The sequence below is a fragment of the Diabrotica virgifera genome, chromosome 4 (assembly GCF_917563875.1).
Source record: "Diabrotica virgifera virgifera chromosome 4, PGI_DIABVI_V3a".
In the NCBI taxonomy this organism is placed as follows: Eukaryota; Metazoa; Arthropoda; class Insecta; order Coleoptera; family Chrysomelidae; genus Diabrotica; species Diabrotica virgifera.
Window position 1 is genome coordinate 236506705 of NC_065446.1, and position 12794 is coordinate 236519498.

Below are 12794 nucleotides of genomic sequence, written 5' to 3' on the forward strand. Positions count from 1 at the left end.
TTTTCACCAGGTATTTGGAGGTGAATTTTAGTCTTCCAATCTCTCATTATATGCCTTAAAAAGGTCACTATGTTATCATCTACTTTGTATATTTTCAATACATCTATTAGCCATTCATGCGGTACTGAATCAAAGGCCTTTTTATAGTCAATAAAAGCAGTAAAAAGGTTCCTTTTTTTAGTGAATACCTGGTTAGAAATGACTGAGTCGATGATAAGCTGTTCTTTGCAACCCATGGAACCCTTAGCGCATCCTTTCTGTTGAGGCTCTATGATATTGTTTAGAGCACAGTGTTGGTAGATACGCCGGGTTACACAGGATGTGACCAATTTATACAAAGTTGGAAGACAAGTAATTGGGCGGTACTTGGATGGATCTTGGGTGTTATTTTGATCCTTGGGTATTAAATAAGTAGTTCCCTGAGTTAGAAATGATGGTAATTCCTGCGGATTAGAAATAACATGATTGATTAATGTTGATAAGCACTCATGAATACTCCAAAACTTTTTAAGCCAGAAGTTCTGAACTCCGTCTGGTCCAGGAGATTTCCAGTTATGAAGCTCTTTGATGACATTTGAGACTTCTTCAGTCGTGAATGGTTCGTAGTTAGCAGTGACGTAGTGGTGACAGTTGTGCGTCGTATCTTCTATCCAGCCAGCATTGTTGTTAAAAGCAGCTGGTGTGGAAAGTTGATTTCCCCAAAACTCATGAATTTCTTCTTGGCTTGGGTAAGACTTGTCGACACTTTCTACGGTGGAATTGAGTTTTCGGTAGAACGCCTTCTCAGAGTTCTCAAAAAGTGCATTGTCACATTTTCGGTTGTTACTAACTTTAAACCTTCTTAATCGTCCTGAATAGACGGAGAGTTATTATCCGTCCTGAATAGACGGAGATTTAGACGGAGATTTATATATGAGAGCATAATGAGAAGTAAATAAACATTATTATTATTATTATTATTATTATTCACCTATATAAATAGGTGAGGACAGATTTGTCCAATAACGTTGGTTTGGAAGAACACTGTCACAAGTCGAAAAGTTCTAATTTTCAGGAGCGACGTTTTAAAATTTTAATGTGCTAGTTTTCATTATCATTTTGTTGAGATAAAAATAAGAGGTAAAATCTTTTACAATATTAAAGAGCCCATTATTATCATTTAAATATAAACATAAAGACCTTTTTTGTTCTCACCTTTCTACCTGTAATTAGCATTTGGAACAGTTTTCCCAAAATGTGTTCGAAATGTTACTGTATTGCTTATAATAATTCTATATAAACGCACATATCGTATAAGGAATACGACGACTAAGATGAAATGTAACTGTCTTGCATTAAATATTAAACACAAAATTCAAAATACGTTCCTTTTTTAAATTGTAACACTGTTCTCCAAAAAACACGTGGTAACTTCCACAACAACTGAAACACAACTATATTGCGCCGCTCTTCCATAAAATGTAGTGCATGGGTTTGACAACGTCAAACTGTCATAAGTCGCCATCTAGCGGAAATTATATGAATGCAACTTCTGACAATTTTTCCCATAATAAAGTTTAACATTTAGAGTTGATTAGAGGGTAAACCTCAAAAATGGCAATTTTTGAGTTGTGACATTCTTCTTCCAAACCAACGATAACATATTTTTAAGCAGGATGATCGGAAATGGCTCATAAGTGGAAACAGAGTTTTAATATCAATTGCTAATATAATAATTATAGTTGCTGATTCTTCTTCTTTAGGTGCTGTGTCCATATGCCGTCATCATGTTTACCAGTTCCTGAAACCTCTCTCTACTCTCTCTACCTCTTTTATTGTGGAACCAGAGCCACACTATTGTGTAATATTACGCAATCGCAACCATGATAGCTTCTTTCGACCGATTCTCTCTTTCCATCCACTTTTCCTTGTATTATAGGCAAAGTAGATCGTATTTAGGGTCTCTAACTATATGGCCGAAGTATTATGTTTTCCTCATCTGTATGATGTTTATACGCAGCCGTTCTGAATTCGTGATTTGGAGAATATCTTCATTGGAAGTGTGCGAAGCCCACGATATCTTTAGCATTCGTCGATAGCACCACAATTCGAATGCTTCTAATTTGTTCAGGATTGGGTTTTTTAACGTCCATGTCTCACAACCGTACAATAAGATAGACCACATATATCATTTCAGGACCTTCTTGCAAATATTCATCGACAGGATTCTGTTACATAAATTTGGTTTCCAGTTCAAAAAGCCCTTACGTGATATTTCGATCCCGGTTATTATCTCTTCACTCGCCAGAATCGCAATTTACATTTAACCAACTGCTAAGGTATTTAAAATGGATTACCCGTTCTATCTCCTCCCCATCAAGAGAAATCACACCTTAAGCTACATTAATCTTTCCAACTGCGATCCATAAAAAACTTCAATATGGCGTTCGCTGAATATGTCTATCCTTATTTGTTGCTTAGAAAATTGCAAAATAAATCATAAATTTTGAGTTTTTATAAATATTCATAACTTATGTAAAAATTAAAATAGAACCTTCTTATTACCCGGAATGCTGAAACTTTTGATGCTTAAATCATACTCTAAATTTCAAAGCAATTGGTCAAATAGTTTAAAAGTTATTTAATTTGTTTATGCCAAATTAACTTTTTTGCAACACTGTATGTCAGAAAATGATGAAGTTACAGTAATACTTTGGATAGTTTATGAAAGAAGAAGATTTACACTAATAATTTAATTAAAAAAAATGACAAAAAATAATTCTAGATCTGGCAAAATTATTTTGCAAAAACATGTGAATTAAAAAAACGGGGGGGCTAACTTCGTCCCTAATTGTCCTAGGACAATTGTTTTTCTTTGTAAACGTGTATAAAAATTCACTCTTTCTAAATATTAAAAAATAATTTTTCTACGGGTAACGGTTAAAAAGTTATTCTAATTGTTTATAAGTAAGCAAAAAATCGACATGTTTTTGCAAAATAATTTTACACTGTTTAAAATTACTTTTTGTCATTTTTTTAAATTAAGTTAAGAGTATGAATGTTCTTCATTCATTAACTGTCCGAAGTATTACTGTAACCTCATAATTTTCTGACTTATAGGGTTGCAAAAAAAAATGAATTTGGGATAAACAAATTATATAACTTTTAAATTATTTGACCGATTCCTTTAAAATTTAATATATGATTTAAGCACAAGAAGTCTCAGCATTTCATGTAATAAGAAGGTTCTAACTTAATTTTTACATAAGTTATGAATATTTATAAAAACTCAAAATTTATTATTAGCCCAGTCGGGATACCATTTGACCTTGCATTAGGAGCTGCCCCAAATTTTATGAAGTTCTTTATATGAGTTATGAGTTTCTTATTTTCATATTTGTTTAAAATGCCTAATTTTTTGGTAATAAACCAAAAAAGGAAAATTTACCGTTTTTTGATCTTCATTTGTTTATAACTATGTATATCATCAAAATCGGCTGCACTTAACATATAGGTTACTATTATAGATGTCCATATTACTCAAAAAATTTGGTTTCGGCCTGGAGGGGGTTGTGTCACTAACAGGATATTTTTTTTTCCTTATTTCTCTGAACTAACGCTGCAGCGCTACGCTGTGGATCCACAAAGTAGTCCCCGAAGATTAGCCGTAAATTCCCATGCCAATCAAACGTACCATCCCAGACGAACGACACTGGCCAGCCACACTCCGCATAAGAACCCACGGCCAACCTTACGAAATCATTGTGGCTACAAAATCGCCTGGTCCAGCCACTTTGTGTATCCACAGAGTAGCGCAGCAGAGTGGTTCGTCTGTTTTGAACCTTACGAAATCATTGTGGCTACAAAATCGCCTGGTCCAGCCACTTTGTGTATCCACAGAGTAGCGCAGCAGAGTGGTTCGTCTGTTTTAAACCTTAGACCTCTCCAATAACTTGCTTCACTATTTAGATTTACTAATGTGTAGAGATCTTGCAAATTTTCTAAATTTTCTGCAAGAATGAGTGTATCGTCAGCGTATCTGATACTGTTGATTACTTCTCCATCCAGTCGTACTCCCTTTTGTCTGTCGCCCAAAGCCTCCCTTAAGAGTTATTCAGAGTATAGATTAAAAAGGCTGGGTGACAAAACATATAGATGAATAAATGCAAAGAAATTCAGGGAAACATCAGAAAGAAAATTCGAGAGGCAGATGAGAGGTGGCTCTCCGACAGATGCGAAGAAATAGAAGACCTGGATAAAAGTATGACAGCTTTAATTTAAACAAAAAAATCAGAGAAATGGCAGGTTCTAGAAAAAACAAAAGAACGAATACCCTTAAAAATGATAAAGGGGATATTATTACTGACGTGAAGGAGAGATGGTGTCACTGGACCAATTACATCCAACAACTCTTTAATGATGAAAGAGCAAAACTGTCATTAGAAATCACAGAGGATACCGGACCACCAATATTAAGAGAAGAGGTCATCTATGCCATTAAAAACACGAAAGAGGGTAAAGCTACTGGACCAGATGATGTGCCCATCGAATTATTAAAACATATTGATGAAGATGGGATTGATGTAATGGTTGAACTCTTTAATCTAATACATCAGACTGCCACAATCCCCAGACAATGGCTGCAACCGACCTTTGTAGCAATTCCCAAAAAGTCAAGTGCAACAACCTGCTCGGATCACAAAACAATATCTTTAATGGGTCACACACTTAAAACATTTTTGAAAATAATATACAGCAGAATTGTTAAAACTCTCGAATATGAAATCAGTGACACACAATTTGGCTTTAGAAATGGTATGAGCACGCGATATGCTTTGTTCGACTTGAATGTGCTGGCCCAGATATGCATGGATGTGAATCAGGATATGTACTTATGTTTTGTAGACTTTGAAAAGGCATTTGATAAAGTTCAACATAAAAAGCTTGTAGATATATTAAAAAGCAAAAATATTGACAGTCGTGACATGAAAATTATATCTAATATAAGTATATTGGAATAAAACTGCCAAAGTAAGAGTTGACAACCAGGACACCCAAGATATCAAAATACAGAGAGGAGTCCGTCAGGGTTGCGTGCTGTCTCCACTACTTTTCAATGTCTACAGTGAAGCGGTATTTCAAGAAGCGCTCTCAGATTCAATAGAAGGTATATCTATCAATGGAGAAGTTTTGAACAACTTACGTCTTGCAGACGATGCAGTAATAATAACGGATAACAACAATGATTTACAGAACATAATTCAACGTCTTAATGAACGCTGTCATGAGTACGGACTGAAGATGAATTTAAAGAAAACTAAATGCATGATAATAACTAAATCAGCACACGCAAACATCTAATTCACTATTTAAGATACTGTGATTGAGAGTGTGGATAACTACAAATACTTAGGAACATGGATAAAATCAAATGTAGACCAAACCAAAGAAATTAAGACACGTATTGAAATAGCACATGCATCATTCATTAAACTTAAAAAGTTTCTTTGTTGTCGGGATATAAGGTTAGAACTACGCCTAAGGATGCTTCGATGTTACGTGTTCTCTACTCTTCTTTATGGCTTGGAAGCGTGGACGTTGAAACAAGTCCATTTGAATAAGTTGGCCGCCTTTGAATTTTGGTGTTACAGAAGAATCCTGGATTCATGCATGAATATCATGGATTCAAAGAATGTCAAACGTGGAAGTAACTAGAAGGATAGGACATCAACCGGAAATAATACTAACTATCAAAAGATGAAAACTTGAGTACTGGGGACATGTGATGAAAGGACAAAAATACTCATTATTACAACTTATTATGCAAGGCAAAATCCGAGGAAAGCGAAATGTGGGAAGACGAAGAACATCCTGGCTTAAGAACTTACGGGAATAGTTCGAATGCAGTAGTGCAGAGCTATTTAGAGCGGCAGTCAACAGGGTCCGCATTGCCATGATGATTTTCAACCTTCGATAGAAGATGGAACTTAAAGAAGAAGAAGTGACAAAACACAACCCTGCCGTACTCCACGTTTGATGATTTTCTGATTACCAACCGATAATATAAATCAAGGGACACCAAAAATAGTGTTTTTCTAAGTCCTTGAGTTTACATCGATCAGTCACAGAAATAATATTATAAGATTCAAAGGAAAATTTATTTAATCTGGGTATAAAAAAAATAAGAAGGACCAATTTTATGAACAATTTTAATATGGTGATGACATCCTTATGCCAAGATTTCTTAGAGAATTAGGCTGTGTGAAAGTCTTTCCCCCAAACAGTTTGGTTTCGTAAATGCTGGTGGTACAAGAGAGGCTTTGTTTTCATTACACGTCTTCTTCTAGAGATGCAGAGATATCAATTGTGACGTGTAGACATACCTGGTTCATTACGAGAGCGTCTGATGGACTGCATCACGCCAAGTTGATGCAAGTAGGTACTAAAAGAAACAGAGGTTAACCACGATCTGAAAAAAATAGTAGCTTTTACTGGAATCTGACCGCGAATCTCAGAATTGAAGGTGAACATACCCAATAAGTGACAATAATTGCATTCAGTGGGACAAGGCTGTATTTTGTCCCCTCTAACCATTAATCTCTATTCTGAAAGCATATCAAGTGAAGCTTGGCACGGAATTGAAAAAGGCATTCTCCTTAACGAGTTGCTTATAGAATCTACAAGTTCGTATGAACAAAATAAATACAAATTAAAGTCAACAGTCTTCGTGTGGTGTTGTCTCCTTTAGTCGAGATTAGCGACTACACTGGCAAATCTGTCTCTGTCCAATGCAGCTCTAAACAAAGATGTTGAATAAAGGCAGGTTGAGTTTCTGTTATTTATAAGCCATGAAATCTGGCGCCTACCAAGCCTCGTTTTCCTTCAATGTTCCCCTTGATGATCAGTTGCGCGAGGCGGTACTTTTCATTTCTCCTTATGTGTCCTGTTAAGTTAAGTCAATAATAATTAAACGAAATAAATGAAACCAAAGATTTAGTTACAATAAAAATTAGATACCTACGGTAGTGAAGACGTACTTTTTTGGAGAAATACGAGGAAAATAGACTACCAAGTAGATCAAGGTTGAGATGGACGGATGCTGTGGATAAGGATGCCAGAAATATCAGTGTGGTAATCAGTAAATGGAGAATTGGAAATGGGAAATAAGCTGAGGTAACTTAATGTTCAACTAGGTCCATAGTATCACAGCCAGTAAAAGTGATTCACTTTGCTTTAGGATAACAAAGTTTTATTAGTTTTAACTAGCCTACTCACCTTAATAAATGACACCATATGCATATCATAGAGATTATAAGCATTAATCTGTGGTATTCTTTGAGAATTTTGTAACAAGAATACAAAATCTTTTCTTAATTCTTCATCATCCAAAGTCCTCCAGTTGCTATGAAATATAGCATCTGGCAAGAGGCTTGCCTAACAAAAAAAGTTATTTTATTAAAATGATTTGCAAGAGCTTCTCAATTTAGTTACGATACGTGGACAGCCATAAAAGCATAAACATAATTTCAAAGGAAAATTGGGAATGTATTAAATTAATAAAAAACGTTCAAATAAGTAAGGTGATGATTATGCATAATAATTTGGCGAGAATTGTAATACTCAGAACATGGGACATACTCAGCCTGAGGATATAGTTTTTTATTCTGGCTTGAACACCTGAGTATACCCTGCCATATTACTGGCCTTGCCATATGACTGACGACGGCATTTTGTGATATCCATGTGACGACACGCTTCAATTACTATTTTGCTAATTTTAATTTTTAATTATTAATAATTTTTCAAAATGAAATAATACGTCCCATTTAAAATTCACATTTAATATACAAACCATATGCATAAAAGGGCCTGTTAAGTTTTAAGAAACGAAATATATCGCTATTCAGGTAAAATGCCTTTCAGTTTTTAAAACACCAGATCTAATAAATTGTCGCCTGTCTGGCTATATGGTAGAACTACCTAATGACAGATTAGTGTTTGTGGTCTGGTTCAGTAGGTCACAGCGGGCACCCCGTGCGGTCACTCCCTCGCTAAAATAACAAACCCTCTTTCGAGAGAGGATATTTTCACGTTCTTTTTCACGTTCTTTTTGCCGATTGTAATAAATATATTATTAACATACAGTTTATTGTTTTTACATTTATTTTAATTTATTTTAATTTCATTTAATTTTTTCCGTGGACAATAAGCTTATTACACGCAACTCAATCACCACGGAAAATCCAAATCGAGTTTATTAAAAACATCGATAATAACGCTGTACATAGGCTATTGATTATATTCAAAATAAGATAGCTAAAAGGAACTACAACGTTAACGGGGTTTTATTATTTCATATGGTCAATGGACATCTATATATGAAAAAACCGTGGAGTGCTACCATTTAAAGGGGTGCGTTTTTGAGAAATGGGTGAATTAGTCCCTGGGCACAGGTTACATTAGGGTGAGTTCTATGCACTTTTGGTACAGACATATCTACGTAAAAATTGTTCCTGGTTAAATTTCCTATCTAAATATCACTTTTTAAAGTCAATGGTACTTTTTTTACAAAAATATATTCAAAAGAAAAAGCACAAAGAAACCCAAAAGAAAGAAATTTTGTTTTTTGTCCCATAACTTTTGTCCACGAGGATATAGGTATAGACATTGCTTTACAGAAAAAAAAACCTACATATTTCTTCTTTAAAATGTTTTTTAGTAGAGGTAATTAGGATTTATAGTTTTCGAAATATGATTTTTCAAATTTCGCCACTCACAGCAATTTTGGGCAGTTTTCCTTGTTATTTCGCAAATATTGTTCTGTAACTTCTTTCTACGTAACTTTAGGTATACGCAATGGTACACGTAATAGGAATAGAAATCAGTTACCTTTAAAATGGTCTACTGTATAACGTTGTACGACTTTTTTTAAAGAGATTATGGTTTTTCAAAATTTTATACTTTTAACGATTTTTTATAATATAATATAAAATTAAAATAATATTATTATATAATATATTATATATTATATAATATTATCTTATATATAGTATATTAATACCTAATATAAAAAAATATTATTTTTTATATTTTTTACGATTATTTTTGAAATTTCTCATTATAACTTTTTTTCTTGTACATGAATATACTATGTATTGCTCAATAAAGAGGGCTTACTTTCTGTTTTTTAAAATGCTGTATCATCTATATTTAAATATGTAATGGAAACCGAGTGATTCTTTGATATTTTTTTACCTGTATTATTTAAAATTATTTCTTTTACAAAAATTACATAAACATTAGTCTTAAAACACATCACTTTAGTTAAAATTATTTAAACGTTGACATTTAAAAAAATTTCAAAATCAAAGCCCATCTCTTTGTTAGCATTAGCTTCAATATCTTCCTCTGACACCTCAGTTATCTTAGAGTTCCCACAATTAGTACCCATGCACATGCACCCTTTGCAGAATATTGAACAACTTATTTCTATCTTCCTACAACCGCAGTTTTTTGTACATCCTTTGGTACATTTACATGCTATTTTTTCAAGCAAAGCTTGTGGTGTAGGAGCCGAGCTTTGACAGTAAATATTGGAATTAATCCATATTTTGAAGTTTGCCCGGCCGAGTCAAGTGGATCCAAAGTATTACCTATAAAAAATAAGATTCAATCATAACACACAATCACATAACAAAAGTTATAATGAGGAAATTAAAAAATAATCCTAAAATCAAAAATCGTTGCAAGTATGTACTTATTACATTTTGAAAAAGTATATCTTATTCAAAAATAATCCTAGAATTTTTTATAATACACCATTTTAAAGTAAACAGGATAAGCTTTCTTTTTTATTATAATATATACCTAAATTTAGAAAAAAAAGTTATAATGGGAAATTTAAAATATAATCGTAAAAAATATAAAAACTCGTTAAAAGTATAAAGTCTTTAAAAAGATAACCTCTTTAAAAGAAGTCGTACAACATTATACAGTAGAACATTTTAAAGGTAATTGATTTCTATTCCTCTTACATGTACCATTGCATATGCCTAAAGTTACGTAGAAAAAAGTTACAGAACAATATTTGCAAAATAACAAGGAAAATTGCCCAAAATTGCTGTGAGTGGTGAATTTTGAAAAATCATATTTCGAAAACTTTAAATCCTAATGACCTCTACCAAACATCATTTTAAAGACAAAATATGTAAGTTTTTTTTCTGTGAAGCAATGTCTATACCTATATCCCTGTGGACAGAAGTTATGGGACAAAAAACAAAATTTCTTTCTTTTGGGTTTCTTTGTGCTTTTTCTTTTGAATATATTTTTGTAAAAAAAAGTATCTTTGACTTTAAAAAGCTATACTTAGATAGGAAATTTAACCAGGAACAATTTTTATGTAGACGTGTTTGTAACAAAAGTGCATAGAACTCACCCTAATGTAACCTGTGCCCAGGGACTAATTCACCCATTTCTCAAAAACGCACCCTTTTAAATGGTAGCACTCCGCGGTTTTTTCATATATAGAGATTCATTGACCATATGAAATAATAAAACCCCGTTAACGTTGTAGTTCCTTTCTATAGTACATAATCAATAGCCTAACAGGTACAACGTAAAGAAAGTAACAGAATTAGTAAATAATATATTCTCACGGTTATGTTTAAAATTGGTATGTTAAATCATCGCTCTTATATTTTTTAAACTTTTAATGTGTGGTAAACTGTGCCAGCGTGTACTCGCTCTATTTGTAGCTTTAGGCTAGTGCCTTGTCGGCCTAGTGGTAAATCCGGCCCTGCTCAGAACTTTCAGTTCCATAAAGGGTTCTCCAGCTTGTTAAGATGCGTGTAAATGGCTGTAGATCTAGAGTACGGATAGGGAACAAACTCTCAGAATGGTTTGAAAAAGTTTGAAATAAGTGGTCTGAAACAAGATGCACTGTCACCTCTCCTTCTTAATATAATCTTGGAGAAAGTAGTAAGAACAGCACATATTAGAACGAAACTACTGACAAGAAATGGACCAAAATACTACTAGTATACGCGCATGATATTGACATTGTGGGAAACATGGTCACCAATGTGAGGGAGACCTTTAATAAATTGGAAGTAGAGGCTAAAAAACTAGCTTAAGGGTAAATGAAATTAAAACCAGATATATCTGCATTAACAGGCAAAAGAGACGCGATAGAATAGACTAAAACATAAAATAGACCAATATAACTTTGAAGGGTGAAGTGTTTTAAATAACTCGAAGACTCCAATGGGCAGGACACCTCAGAAGACATGCTGACGAAAGAAGAGTAAGGCTAGTATGAAAAGAGGTTCCAACTAGAAGAAGACCACGTAGACGCCCTCAACTCCAGTGGTATGATAATATTATATCAGAAGAACTAAAAGCAATGGCCGTGGAGATCTGGATGGAGATTGCTCAACACAAAGAAAAGTGGAGGCATGTTGTCGAGTCAGCTAAACCCCACGAAGGGTTGTAACGCCACGGAGTAAGTAAGTAAATAAGACAATGACTGCAGATAAGGATATCACGTAAGAGATAAAGGAAAGAATTCAGGCAGCAAACATACATCACGAACATCAGAAATCAGAATATACAAAACAATGATTAGAGTGGTACTAATGTATAGGAGTAAGACGTTGACAAAGATAATTAAAAAAAACAGATGTTTTGAAACAAAAAACCTAAGAAGAATCTGTGCGCCTTATCACGATATGAATAGTAATAATAATAATAATATCGTATGGCATTTTTGCCGGGGAGATCCTTTCGGATAGTTCCAGCACCAATTACATCTTTAACCCTGTTTCAAGTAACTAGTGTCGATGTACACTAGCCCAGGGGGACCGACGGCTTAACGTACTCTCCGAGGCACGGTGAGACGGCTCGTGTCATTATTGGAAATGAAAATGGTTTGTCTGGCGTATGAGGCTAGCGATTATGCCGTTACTCCACGGCCGCTCATATGAATAGTAACAAATACCGAATAAGAACAAATGCCGAGGTCAAACAGATGTATCGAGCTAGCGACGTAGTCCAAGAGATTAAATCCCAATGTCTAAAATGGGCCTCGTCCATAGACTCCCTAATAAACTCCTTGCCACCTTAATCTGGGAGGAAGTCCCGACAGAAAGAAGGTCTTTAGGACGAATTCGATAGAGAGATAATATGATCAGATTTGAGAACAATAGGGCTACCTACTGACCCAATTATTATTGACGACCGTTATAGATGGAAGAGAGAGTTGGGCAGTCATACAAGACCCACACCAGGTTGTAGTGCTACGAGGAGAAGAAAAATACAATATTTTGGTTTCTATCCACTTACTTGGTGGTAAAGAAATGTTCCAAAGAAACAGTCAATAAATAGCTGCATTGTATATCCAATTAAATATAAATAGCTTCCTGCTTGTTCTACATTGCTACCTAAAGACTCCTGAAATCAAAAGTTTATCAAAAAAATGATTTTAAATTATTTTTAAACAATTTAAATATGCGTAATAAAATGTTCATTTAGAGTTAAAATTGTCGAATTGAGTACTTTGTTTTTGTTAAATATACCGTTATGTCTTGTATGTACATATAAATGTTATTTTTGTTTCTTCCTCTTCATGCAAACGGTTCCAAAAAAGTTTTCAATCATTTATTTTCAAGCTCTTCAAAATATGCTTTGAGCCCATTTTTTTTTATAAATTAGAAGATAACAAAAACCTTCTAAGAAACATTAAATTGTTTAAAACTCTTTTTTTAACAGTTAAAAACTATGCAAAAAAAATGAAAAATTAATATTTTGCCAATAAAATG

General features: G+C 33.9%; 1 protein-coding gene across 1 annotated transcript in view; it reads right to left on the reverse strand.

The window, feature by feature from the left end:
- Positions 1 to 12794, reverse strand: part of LOC126883828 (odorant receptor 83a-like) — a 40884-nt gene that overhangs the window by 2063 nt on the left and 26027 nt on the right. Inside the window, exons 5-6 of the mRNA XM_050649502.1 lie at positions 12319 to 12426; positions 7255 to 7413 (exon numbers count right to left, since the gene is read on the reverse strand). Coding sequence (XP_050505459.1) covers positions 7255 to 7413; positions 12319 to 12426 — 267 coding nt within the window. The remainder of the gene's footprint in view (positions 1 to 7254; positions 7414 to 12318; positions 12427 to 12794) is intronic.